At 38.0% G+C, this 15,031-nt stretch overlaps 1 protein-coding gene across 1 annotated transcript in view; it reads right to left on the bottom strand.

The window, feature by feature from the left end:
- Positions 1 to 15,031, bottom strand: part of LOC108258402 (receptor tyrosine-protein kinase erbB-4) — a 114,598-nt gene that overhangs the window by 34,183 nt on the left and 65,384 nt on the right. Inside the window, exons 6-7 of the mRNA XM_053676131.1 lie at positions 14,101 to 14,219; positions 13,104 to 13,245 (exon numbers count right to left, since the gene is read on the bottom strand). Of these exons, the coding sequence (XP_053532106.1) occupies positions 13,104 to 13,245; positions 14,101 to 14,219 (261 nt within the window). The remainder of the gene's footprint in view (positions 1 to 13,103; positions 13,246 to 14,100; positions 14,220 to 15,031) is intronic.

Raw genomic sequence — 15,031 nt, 5'->3', positions numbered from 1 at the left:
CAGGTTTATAAACACAGTGAATAGCGCTATAACAGGTTTATAAACACAGTGAACAGCGCTGCAGGTTTATAAACACAATGAACAGCGCTATAACAGGTTTATAAACACAGTGAACAGCACTATAACAGGTTTATAAACACAATGAACAGCGCTATAACAGGTTTATAAACACAATGAACAGCGCTATAACAGGTTTATAAACACAATGAACAGCGCTGCAGGTTTATAAACACAGTGAACAGCGCTGCAGGTTTATAAACACAGTGAACAGCACTATAACAGGTTTATAAACACAATGAACAGCGTTGCAGGTTTATAAACACAATGAACAGCACTGCAGGTTTATAAACACGAACAGCACTATAACAGGTTTATAAACACAGTGAACAGCGCTGCAGGTTTATAAACACAGTGAACAGCGCTATAACAGGTTTATAAACACAGTGAACAGCGCTGCAGGTTTATAAACACAGTGAACAGCACTATAACAGGTTTATAAACACAATGAACCGCGTTGCAGGTTTATAAACACAATGAATAGCGCTGAAGGTTTATAAACACTGTGAACAGCGCTATAACAGGTTTATAAACACAGTGAACAGCGCTGCAGGTTTATAAACACAGTGAACAGCGCTATAACAGGTTTATAAACACAGTGAACAGCGCTGCAGGTTTATAAACACAGTGAACAGCGCTATAACAGGTTTATAAACACAATGAACAGCACTATAAGAGGTTTATAAACACAATGAACAGCGCTGCAGGTTTATAAACACAATGAACAGCACTATAACAGGTTTATAAACACAATGAACAGCGCTGCAGGTTTATAAACACAGTGAACAGCACTGCAGGTTTATAAACACAATGAACAGCGCTGCAGGTTTATAAACACAGGGAACAGCGCTGCAGGTTTATAAACACAGTGAACAGCGCTGCAGGTTTATAAACACAGTGAACAGTGCTGCAGGTTTATAAACACAGTGAACAGCACTATAACAGGTTTATAAACACAATGAACAGCGCTGCAGGTTTATAAACACAATGAACAGTGCTGCAGGTTTATAAACACAATGAACAGCGCTGCAGGTTTATAAACACAGTGAACAGCACTGCAGGTTTATAAACACAATGAACAGCGCTGCAGGTTTATAAACACAGTGAACAGCGCTGCAGGTTTATAAACACAGTGAATAGCGCTATAACAGGTTTATAAACACAGTGAACAGCGCTGCAGGTTTATAAACACAGTGAACAGCGCTATAACAGGTTTATAAACACAGTGAACAGCACTATAACAGGTTTATAAACACAATGAACAGCGCTATAACAGGTTTATAAACACAATGAACAGCGCTATAACAGGTTTATAAACACAATGAACAGCGCTGCAGGTTTATAAACACAGTGAACAGCGCTGCAGGTTTATAAACACAGTGAACAGCACTATAACAGGTTTATAAACACAATGAACAGCGTTGCAGGTTTATAAACACAATGAACAGCACTGCAGGTTTATAAACACGAACAGCACTATAACAGGTTTATAAACACAGTGAACAGCGCTGCAGATTTATAAACACAATGAACAGCGCTGCAGGTTTATAAACACGAACAGCACTATAACAGGTTTATAAACACAGTGAACAGCGCTGCAGGTTTATAAACACAGTGAACAGCACTATAACAGGTTTATAAACACAGTGAACAGCGCTGCAGGTTTATAAACACAATGAACAGCGCTGCAGGTTTATAAACACAATGAACAGCGCTGCAGGATTATAAACACAATGAACAGCGCTGCAGGTTTATAAACACAGTGAACAGCACTATAACAGGTTTATAAACACAATGAACAGCACTGCAGGTTTATAAACACAATGAACAGCGCTGCAGGTTTATAAACACAATGAACAGCACTGCAGGTTTATAAACACAGTCAACAGCACTATAATAGGTTTATAAACACAGTGAACAGCGCTGTAGGTTTATAAACACAATGAACAGTGCTGCAGGTTTATAAACACAATGAACAGCGCTGCAGGTTTATAAACACAATGAACAGCACTGCAGGTTTATAAACACAGTGAACAGCACTATAACAGGTTTATAAACACAATGAACAGCACTATAACAGGTTTATAAACACAGTCAACAGCACTATAACAGGTTTATAAACACAATGAACAGCACTGCAGGTTTATAAACACAATGAACAGCGCTGCAGGTTTATAAACACAGTGAACAGTGCTGAAGGTTTATAAACACAGTGAACAGCACTATAACAGGTTTATAAACACAGTGAACAGCACTGCAGGTTTATAAACACAGTGAACAGCACTGCAGGTTTATAAACACAGTGAACAGCACTATAACAGGTTTCTAAACACAATGAACAGTGCTGCAGGTTTATAAACACAGTGAACAGCACTGCAGGTTTATAAACACAGTAAACAGCACTATAACAGGTTTATAAACACAGTGAACAGTGCTGCAGGTTTATAAACACAGTGAACAGCGCTGCAGGTTTATAAACACAATGAACAGTGCTGCAGGTTTATAAACACAGTGAACAGCACTATAACAGGTTTCTAAACACAATGAACAGTGCTGCAGGTTTATAAACACAGTGAACAGTGCTGCAGGTTTATAAACACAATGAACAGCGCTGCAGGTTTATAAACACAGTGAACAGCGCTGCAGGTTTATAAACACAGTGAACAGCACTATAACAGGTTTATAAACACAGTGAAGAGCACTATAACAGGTTTATAAACACAATGAACAGCGCTGCAGGTTTATAAACACAGTGAACAGCACTATAACAGGTTTATAAACATAATGAACAGCGCTATAACAGGTTTATAAACACAATGAACAGCGCTGCAGGTTTATAAACACAATGAGCAGCGCTGCAGGTTTATAAACACAGTGAACAGTGCTGAAGGTTTATAAACACAGTGAACAGCACTATAACAGGTTTATAAACACAATGAACAGCGCTGCAGGTTTATAAACACAATGAACAGCGCTGCAGGTTTATAAACACAGTGAACAGTGCTGAAGGTTTATAAACACAGTCAACAGCACTATAACAGGTTTATAAACACAATGAACAGCACTGCAGGTTTATAAACACAGTGAAGAGCACTATAACAGGTTTATAAACACAATGAACAGCGCTGCAGGTTTATAAACACAGTGAACAGCGCTATAACAGGTTTATAAACACAGTGAACAGCACTGCAGGTTTATAAACACAATGAACAGCACTATAACAGGTTTATAAACATAATGAACAGCGCTATAACAGGTTTATAAACACAATGGACAGCGCTGCAGGTTTATAAACACAGTGAACAGCACTATAACAGGTTTATAAACATAATGAACAGCGCTATAACAGGTTTATAAACACAATGAACAGCGCTGCAGGTTTATAAACACAGTGAAAAGCACTATAACAGGTTTATAAACACAATGAACAGCGCTGCAGGTTTATAAACATAACGAACAGCGCTATAACAGGTTTATAAACACAATGAACAGCTCTGCAGGTTTATAAACACAATGAACAGCGCTGCAGGTTTATAAACACAGTGAACAGCACTATAACAGGTTTATAAACACAATGAACAGCGCTGCAGGTTTATAAACACAGTGAACAGCGCTGCAGGTTTATAAACACAGTGAACAGCGCTGCAGGTTTATGAACACAGTGAACAGCGCTGCAGGTTTATAAACACAGTGAACAGTGCTGCAGGTTTATAAACACAGTGAACAGCACTATAACAGGTTTATAAACACAATGAACAGCGCTGCAGGTTTATAAACACAATGAACAGTGCTGCAGGTTTATAAACACAATGAACAGCGCTGCAGGTTTATAAACACAGTGAACAGCACTGCAGGTTTATAAACACAATGAACAGCGCTGCAGGTTTATAAACACAGTGAACAGCGCTGCAGGTTTATAAACACAGTGAATAGCGCTATAACAGGTTTATAAACACAGTGAACAGCGCTGCAGGTTTATAAACACAATGAACAGCGCTATAACAGGTTTATAAACACAGTGAACAGCACTATAACAGGTTTATAAACACAATGAACAGCGCTATAACAGGTTTATAAACACAATGAACAGCGCTATAACAGGTTTATAAACACAATGAACAGCGCTGCAGGTTTATAAACACAGTGAACAGCGCTGCAGGTTTATAAACACAGTGAACAGCACTATAACAGGTTTATAAACACAATGAACAGCGTTGCAGGTTTATAAACACAATGAACAGCACTGCAGGTTTATAAACACGAACAGCACTATAACAGGTTTATAAACACAGTGAACAGCGCTGCAGGTTTATAAACACAGTGAACAGCGCTATAACAGGTTTATAAACACAGTGAACAGCGCTGCAGGTTTATAAACACAGTGAACAGCACTATAACAGGTTTATAAACACAATGAACCGCGTTGCAGGTTTATAAACACAATGAATAGCGCTGAAGGTTTATAAACACTGTGAACAGCGCTGCAGGTTTATAAACACAGTGAACAGCGCTGCAGGTTTATAAACACAGTGAACAGTGCTGCAGGTTTATAAACACAGTGAACAGCACTATAACAGGTTTATAAACACAATGAACAGCGCTGCAGGTTTATAAACACAATGAACAGTGCTGCAGGTTTATAAACACAATGAACAGCGCTGCAGGTTTATAAACACAGTGAACAGCACTGCAGGTTTATAAACACAATGAACAGCGCTGCAGGTTTATAAACACAGTGAACAGCGCTGCAGGTTTATAAACACAGTGAATAGCGCTATAACAGGTTTATAAACACAGTGAACAGCGCTGCAGGTTTATAAACACAGTGAACAGCGCTATAACAGGTTTATAAACACAGTGAACAGCACTATAACAGGTTTATAAACACAATGAACAGCGCTATAACAGGTTTATAAACACAATGAACAGCGCTATAACAGGTTTATAAACACAATGAACAGCGCTGCAGGTTTATAAACACAGTGAACAGCGCTGCAGGTTTATAAACACAGTGAACAGCACTATAACAGGTTTATAAACACAATGAACAGCGTTGCAGGTTTATAAACACAATGAACAGCACTGCAGGTTTATAAACACGAACAGCACTATAACAGGTTTATAAACACAGTGAACAGCGCTGCAGATTTATAAACACAATGAACAGCGCTGCAGGTTTATAAACACGAACAGCACTATAACAGGTTTATAAACACAGTGAACAGCGCTGCAGATTTATAAACACAGTGAACAGCACTATAACAGGTTTATAAACACAGTGAACAGCGCTGCAGGTTTATAAACACAGTGAACAGCACTATAACAGGTTTATAAACACAATGAACAGCACTGCAGGTATATAAACACAGTGAACAGCGCTGCAGGTTTATAAACACAGTGAACAGCGCTGCAGATTTACAAACACAGTGAACAGCGCTATAACAGGTTTATAAACACAATGAACAGCGCTGCAGGATTATAAACACAATGAACAGCGCTGCAGGTTTATAAACACAGTGAACAGCACTATAACAGGTTTATAAACACAATGAACAGCACTGCAGGTTTATAAACACAATGAACAGCGCTGCAGGTTTATAAACACAATGAACAGCACTGCAGGTTTATAAACACAGTCAACAGCACTATAATAGGTTTATAAACACAGTGAACAGCGCTGTAGGTTTATAAACACAATGAACAGTGCTGCAGGTTTATAAACACAATGAACAGCGCTGCAGGTTTATAAACACAATGAACAGCACTGCAGGTTTATAAACACAGTGAACAGCACTATAACAGGTTTATAAACACAATGAACAGCACTATAACAGGTTTATAAACACAGTCAACAGCACTATAACAGGTTTATAAACACAATGAACAGCACTGCAGGTTTATAAACACAATGAACAGCGCTGCAGGTTTATAAACACAGTGAACAGTGCTGAAGGTTTATAAACACAGTGAACAGCACTGCAGGTTTATAAACACAGTGAACAGCACTGCAGGTTTATAAACACAGTGAACAGCACTATAACAGGTTTCTAAACACAATGAACAGTGCTGCAGGTTTATAAACACAGTGAACAGCACTGCAGGTTTATAAACACAGTGAACAGCACTATAACAGGTTTATAAACACAGTGAACAGTGCTGCAGGTTTATAAACACAGTGAACAGCGCTGCAGGTTTATAAACACAATGAACAGTGCTGCAGGTTTATAAACACAGTGAACAGCACTATAACAGGTTTCTAAACACAATGAACAGTGCTGCAGGTTTATAAACACAGTGAACAGTGCTGCAGGTTTATAAACACAATGAACAGCGCTGCAGGTTTATAAACACAGTGAACAGCGCTGCAGGTTTATAAACACAGTGAACAGCACTATAACAGGTTTATAAACACAGTGAAGAGCACTATAACAGGTTTATAAACACAATGAACAGCGCTGCAGGTTTATAAACACAGTGAACAGCACTATAACAGGTTTATAAACATAATGAACAGCGCTATAACAGGTTTATAAACACAATGAACAGCGCTGCAGGTTTATAAACACAATGAGCAGCGCTGCAGGTTTATAAACACAGTGAACAGTGCTGAAGGTTTATAAACACAGTGAACAGCACTATAACAGGTTTATAAACACAATGAACAGCGCTGCAGGTTTATAAACACAATGAACAGCGCTGCAGGTTTATAAACACAGTGAACAGCGCTGCAGGTTTATAAACACAATGAACAGCGCTATAACAGGTTTATAAACACAGTGAACAGCACTATAACAGGTTTATAAACACAATGAACAGCGCTATAACAGGTTTATAAACACAATGAACAGCGCTATAACAGGTTTATAAACACAATGAACAGCGCTGCAGGTTTATAAACACAGTGAACAGCGCTGCAGGTTTATAAACACAGTGAACAGCACTATAACAGGTTTATAAACATAATGAACAGCGCTATAACAGGTTTATAAACACAATGAACAGCGCTGCAGGTTTATAAACACAGTGAAAAGCACTATAACAGGTTTATAAACATAACGAACAGCGCTATAACAGGTTTATAAACACAATGAACAGCGCTATAACAGGTTTATAAACATAACGAACAGCGCTATAACAGGTTTATAAACACAATGAACAGCTCTGCAGGTTTATAAACACAGTGAACAGCGCTGCAGATTTATAAACACAGTGAACAGTGCTGCAGGTTTATAAACACAATGAACAGCGCTGCAGGTTTATAAACACAGTGAACAGCACTATAACAGGTTTATAAACACAGTGAAGAGCACTATAACAGGTTTATAAACACAATGAACAGCGCTGCAGGTTTATAAACACAGTGAACAGCACTATAACAGGTTTATAAACATAATGAACAGCGCTATAACAGGTTTATAAACACAATGAACAGCGCTGCAGGTTTATAAACACAATGAGCAGCGCTGCAGGTTTATAAACACAGTGAACAGTGCTGAAGGTTTATAAACACAGTGAACAGCACTATAACAGGTTTATAAACACAATGAACAGCGCTGCAGGTTTATAAACACAATGAACAGCGCTGCAGGTTTATAAACACAGTGAACAGCGCTGCAGGTTTATAAACACAATGAACAGCGCTATAACAGGTTTATAAACACAGTGAACAGCACTATAACAGGTTTATAAACACAATGAACAGCGCTATAACAGGTTTATAAACACAATGAACAGCGCTATAACAGGTTTATAAACACAATGAACAGCGCTGCAGGTTTATAAACACAGTGAACAGCGCTGCAGGTTTATAAACACAGTGAACAGCACTATAACAGGTTTATAAACATAATGAACAGCGCTATAACAGGTTTATAAACACAATGAACAGCGCTGCAGGTTTATAAACACAGTGAAAAGCACTATAACAGGTTTATAAACATAACGAACAGCGCTATAACAGGTTTATAAACACAATGAACAGCGCTATAACAGGTTTATAAACATAACGAACAGCGCTATAACAGGTTTATAAACACAATGAACAGCTCTGCAGGTTTATAAACACAGTGAACAGCGCTGCAGATTTATAAACACAGTGAACAGTGCTGCAGGTTTATAAACACAATGAACAGCGCTGCAGGTTTATAAACACAGTGAACAGCACTATAACAGGTTTATAAACACAGTGAAGAGCACTATAACAGGTTTATAAACACAATGAACAGCGCTGCAGGTTTATAAACACAGTGAACAGCACTATAACAGGTTTATAAACATAACGAACAGCGCTATAACAGGTTTATAAACACAATGAACAGCGCTATAACAGGTTTATAAACACAATGAACAGCGCTGCAGGTTTATAAACACAATGAACAGCGCTGCAGGTTTATAAACACAATGAACAGCGCTGCAGGTTTATAAACACAGTGAACAGCACTGCAGGTTTATAAACACAATGAACAGTGCTGCAGGTTTATAAACACAGTGAACAGCGCTGCAGGTTTATAAACACAATGAACAGCGCTGCAGGTTTATAAACACAGTGAACAGCGCTGCAGGTTTATAAACACAGTGAACAACACTGCAGGTTTATAAACACAGTGAACAGCGCTGCAGGTTTATAAACACAGTGAACAACACTGCAGGTTTATAAACACAGTGAACAGCGCTGCAGGTTTATAAACACGATGAACAGCACTGCAGGTTTATAAACCCAGTGAACAGCACTATAACAGGTTTCTAAACACAATGAACAGCGCTGCAGGTTTATAAACACAATGAACAGCGCTGCAGGTTTATAAACACAATGAACAGCCTTGCAGGTTTATAAACACAGTGAACAGCACTATAACAGGTTTATAAACACGATGAACAGCGCTGCAGGTTTATAAACACAGTGAACAGCACTATAACAGGTTTATAAACACAGTGAACAGCGCTGCAAGTTTATAAACACAGTGAACAGAACTGCAGGTTTATAAACACAATGAACAGCACTATAACAGGTTTATAAACACAATGAACAGCGCTATAACAGGTTTATAAACACAGTGAAGAGCACTATAACAGGTTTATAAACACAGTGAACAGTGCTGCAGGTTTATAAACACAATGAACAGCACTATAACAGGTTTATAAACATAATGAACAGCGCTATAACAGGTTTATAAACACAATGAACACTGCTGCAGGTTTATAAACACAATGAACAGTGCTGCAGGTTTATAAACGCATTGAACAGCGCTATAACAGGTTTATAAACAAGTGAACAGCACTATAACAGGTTTATAAACACAATGAACAGCGCTGCAGGTTTATAAACACAGTGAACAGCACTATAACAGGTTTATAAACACAATGAACAGCGCTGCAGGTTTATAAACACAGTGAACAGCACTATAACAGGTTTATAAACACAGTGAACAGCACTGTAACAGGTTTATAAACACAATGAACAGCTCTGCAGGTTTATAAACACAGTGAACAGTGCTGAAGGTTTATAAACACAGTGAACAGCACTGCAGGTTTATAAACACAGTGAACAGCACTGCAGGTTTATAAACACAGTGAACAGCACTATAACAGGTTTCTAAACACAATGAACAGTGCTGCAGGTTTATAAACACAGTGAACAGCACTGCAGGTTTATAAACACAGTGAACAGCACTATAACAGGTTTATAAACACAGTGAACAGTGCTGCAGGTTTATAAACACAGTGAACAGCGCTGCAGGTTTATAAACACAATGAACAGTGCTGCAGGTTTATAAACACAGTGAACAGCACTATAACAGGTTTCTAAACACAATGAACAGTGCTGCAGGTTTATAAACACAGTGAACAGTGCTGCAGGTTTATAAACACAATGAACAGCGCTGCAGGTTTATAAACACAGTGAACAGCGCTGCAGGTTTATAAACACAGTGAACAGCACTATAACAGGTTTATAAACACAGTGAAGAGCACTATAACAGGTTTATAAACACAATGAACAGCGCTGCAGGTTTATAAACACAGTGAACAGCACTATAACAGGTTTATAAACATAATGAACAGCGCTATAACAGGTTTATAAACACAATGAACAGCGCTGCAGGTTTATAAACACAATGAGCAGCGCTGCAGGTTTATAAACACAGTGAACAGTGCTGAAGGTTTATAAACACAGTGAACAGCACTATAACAGGTTTATAAACACAATGAACAGCGCTGCAGGTTTATAAACACAATGAACAGCGCTGCAGGTTTATAAACACAGTGAACAGCGCTGCAGGTTTATAAACACAATGAACAGCGCTATAACAGGTTTATAAACACAGTGAACAGCACTATAACAGGTTTATAAACACAATGAACAGCGCTATAACAGGTTTATAAACACAATGAACAGCGCTATAACAGGTTTATAAACACAATGAACAGCGCTGCAGGTTTATAAACACAGTGAACAGCGCTGCAGGTTTATAAACACAGTGAACAGCACTATAACAGGTTTATAAACATAATGAACAGCGCTATAACAGGTTTATAAACACAATGAACAGCGCTGCAGGTTTATAAACACAGTGAAAAGCACTATAACAGGTTTATAAACATAACGAACAGCGCTATAACAGGTTTATAAACACAATGAACAGCGCTATAACAGGTTTATAAACATAACGAACAGCGCTATAACAGGTTTATAAACACAATGAACAGCTCTGCAGGTTTATAAACACAGTGAACAGCGCTGCAGATTTATAAACACAGTGAACAGTGCTGCAGGTTTATAAACACAATGAACAGCGCTGCAGGTTTATAAACACAGTGAACAGCACTATAACAGGTTTATAAACACAGTGAAGAGCACTATAACAGGTTTATAAACACAATGAACAGCGCTGCAGGTTTATAAACACAGTGAACAGCACTATAACAGGTTTATAAACATAATGAACAGCGCTATAACAGGTTTATAAACACAATGAACAGCGCTGCAGGTTTATAAACACAATGAGCAGCGCTGCAGGTTTATAAACACAGTGAACAGTGCTGAAGGTTTATAAACACAGTGAACAGCACTATAACAGGTTTATAAACACAATGAACAGCGCTGCAGGTTTATAAACACAATGAACAGCGCTGCAGGTTTATAAACACAGTGAACAGCGCTGCAGGTTTATAAACACAATGAACAGCGCTATAACAGGTTTATAAACACAGTGAACAGCACTATAACAGGTTTATAAACACAATGAACAGCGCTATAACAGGTTTATAAACACAATGAACAGCGCTATAACAGGTTTATAAACACAATGAACAGCGCTGCAGGTTTATAAACACAGTGAACAGCGCTGCAGGTTTATAAACACAGTGAACAGCACTATAACAGGTTTATAAACATAATGAACAGCGCTATAACAGGTTTATAAACACAATGAACAGCGCTGCAGGTTTATAAACACAGTGAAAAGCACTATAACAGGTTTATAAACATAACGAACAGCGCTATAACAGGTTTATAAACACAATGAACAGCGCTATAACAGGTTTATAAACATAACGAACAGCGCTATAACAGGTTTATAAACACAATGAACAGCTCTGCAGGTTTATAAACACAGTGAACAGCGCTGCAGATTTATAAACACAGTGAACAGTGCTGCAGGTTTATAAACACAATGAACAGCGCTGCAGGTTTATAAACACAGTGAACAGCACTATAACAGGTTTATAAACACAGTGAAGAGCACTATAACAGGTTTATAAACACAATGAACAGCGCTGCAGGTTTATAAACACAGTGAACAGCACTATAACAGGTTTATAAACATAACGAACAGCGCTATAACAGGTTTATAAACACAATGAACAGCGCTATAACAGGTTTATAAACACAATGAACAGCGCTGCAGGTTTATAAACACAATGAACAGCGCTGCAGGTTTATAAACACAATGAACAGCGCTGCAGGTTTATAAACACAGTGAACAGCACTGCAGGTTTATAAACACAATGAACAGTGCTGCAGGTTTATAAACACAGTGAACAGCGCTGCAGGTTTATAAACACAATGAACAGCGCTGCAGGTTTATAAACACAGTGAACAGCGCTGCAGGTTTATAAACACAGTGAACAACACTGCAGGTTTATAAACACAGTGAACAGCGCTGCAGGTTTATAAACACAGTGAACAACACTGCAGGTTTATAAACACAGTGAACAGCGCTGCAGGTTTATAAACACGATGAACAGCACTGCAGGTTTATAAACCCAGTGAACAGCACTATAACAGGTTTCTAAACACAATGAACAGCGCTGCAGGTTTATAAACACAATGAACAGCGCTGCAGGTTTATAAACACAATGAACAGCCTTGCAGGTTTATAAACACAGTGAACAGCACTATAACAGGTTTATAAACACGATGAACAGCGCTGCAGGTTTATAAACACAGTGAACAGCACTATAACAGGTTTATAAACACAGTGAACAGCGCTGCAAGTTTATAAACACAGTGAACAGAACTGCAGGTTTATAAACACAATGAACAGCACTATAACAGGTTTATAAACACAATGAACAGCGCTATAACAGGTTTATAAACACAGTGAAGAGCACTATAACAGGTTTATAAACACAGTGAACAGTGCTGCAGGTTTATAAACACAATGAACAGCACTATAACAGGTTTATAAACATAATGAACAGCGCTATAACAGGTTTATAAACACAATGAACACTGCTGCAGGTTTATAAACACAATGAACAGTGCTGCAGGTTTATAAACGCATTGAACAGCGCTATAACAGGTTTATAAACAAGTGAACAGCACTATAACAGGTTTATAAACACAATGAACAGCGCTGCAGGTTTATAAACACAGTGAACAGCACTATAACAGGTTTATAAACACAATGAACAGCGCTGCAGGTTTATAAACACAGTGAACAGCACTATAACAGGTTTATAAACACAGTGAACAGCACTGTAACAGGTTTATAAACACAATGAACAGCTCTGCAGGTTTATAAACAGACAAAACCAATGACACTCACATGGACATTTCTTGACGCAGAACACTCCGTACGTGTATTTGGCATTGGGATTGTGCTCCAGTTGGAAACTCGTGGAGTTGTAGATGAAGGGTTGGGGACACTGCGTCACACAAGCGCCGCTGTCATTAAAGTTGGTACAGGCCTGGAAAATAAGTTTGTTATTGCACAATATAGTCAAACACTGCTCTGATTAAAACTCCTAATCCAAAAATACATATTTCTTTCTTTATTCTATGTGTAAAGACTTTAAATTAACAAACACGTAAATGCATCATATTTAATAGTTTTAATTCATTTGTAGTATTATATATAGATATATAGATGTTCCTTATCAAACATTCAAAAACGTGTTTTCGTTTGTTTGTTTACGTGTCAAGTTATTGTACTATCTATAGAGAGTTCTAAAACAAAGTGTTTCATTATTTATTTACTCCATCAATAAAGTTTTTTTTTTTTAAAAAAAACAACAAACGACTAATATTCCCCTCATATTTAGTAAGTATTTTATTTTATTTTTAACTCAAATATGTTATTTATTAATTAATTTATAAAAAGTCGAGGAAAACCTACTAAACTAAATTAAACTAAATAAATTATTTTTCCCCCATTTATTTCCACGACCTATGAAAAATTGTATTAAACAAACACCATTATAATAATAAATTAATCGATGCATGTGTTTGTTTGTTTGTTAGTTAGGGTTACACTATCTATACCGCCTATGAACATTTTTATTACAGAGACAGAACAAACAAACAAGCCAATAAATAAATAAGGAAAGAAAGAAAGAAAGAAAGAATGTTTGTTTGCTTGCTTGTTTGTTCATTTGGTAAATAAATAAATAAATAAATAAATAATGTTTGTTCGCTTGCTTTGTTTGTTCATTGGTTTAGTAAATTAAGGCACGGCTCTGCTGTTGTAGCATGGTGGCGTTATTTCAGTATGAACATCATTGCTGTACAACATCGTATTATAGAGCAAGAGAAAGAGGACGTACGAAGCAGTCGGTGTGTTTGGGTCCGGAACAGCCTCCAGCGCACTCGCGGTGACAGCAGTCACTGACGTAGGGACTGAAACAGCGACTGTCGCACTGATCAGCACACACCGTCTTCGTTACTGACACACACACACACACACACACACACACACACACACACATACGTTTATTACAGAGACAGATATTCTACAGCTATTCTTGTCAAATCATTTATAGTGACATTTTGCTTAAGCTACAGTACGTCAGATACCAACCATGAGGAGGTTATTCAGGCATTAAAGGTGAAATTGTTGTTGTTTGTTTGTTTCCTGATTAGCGTACAATATATGTAGAACATGATAAAAGGTTCAACAACAGATTAAAGATTGTCTTAGAGAAAGTGTACTAAATGGTTTTTTGGGAAAACTGACTTGTTTGTGTTTCTACTCTACGGGCCAGTGTAGATACTGAAGGTGGAGCTTCAAGAACATGGGTGGGAATCATTCGAATAAATATCGAGCCCACCTAACCGTTAGACAACTAGTCTTGTAAGAAGACTCATCTTACAGTACCTAACGTACCTTGTAAGTCGACACATATGGTATACAGACACATTTAGATTTGCTCCACCATGAAGAACATAAAGAAGAAAAAAAAAAAAGTTCTGACGCTCTTTGCTGTACGCTGGAAATTCCCTGCAATTACTGTAACTGTTTAACTATAGCGTGTCAGCCACATCAATATGTTTGTGGATCTGGAACCTTCTCTCAACCTGTACTTGGCAAGTCCCTCTGTAATTATCGCCCACGCTGCGATCTGCACCTCCAATAGAGTTATCAGTGGAACAGAGACTCTGATTAGAAAAGCTGCAGGAGTCAGGAGGAGTCAACATGTAGGAGGAGAAGGCAGCAAGGGACGCATGGAACCTGTCGTGATTTTTCAAAAGAGCTGC

Source organism: Ictalurus punctatus, chromosome 26 (assembly GCF_001660625.3).
Source record: "Ictalurus punctatus breed USDA103 chromosome 26, Coco_2.0, whole genome shotgun sequence".
Classification (NCBI taxonomy): domain Eukaryota; kingdom Metazoa; phylum Chordata; class Actinopteri; order Siluriformes; family Ictaluridae; genus Ictalurus; species Ictalurus punctatus.
The sequence above is the reverse complement of the archived record's forward strand: the minus strand, read 5'-3'. Positions and strand labels throughout refer to the sequence as shown.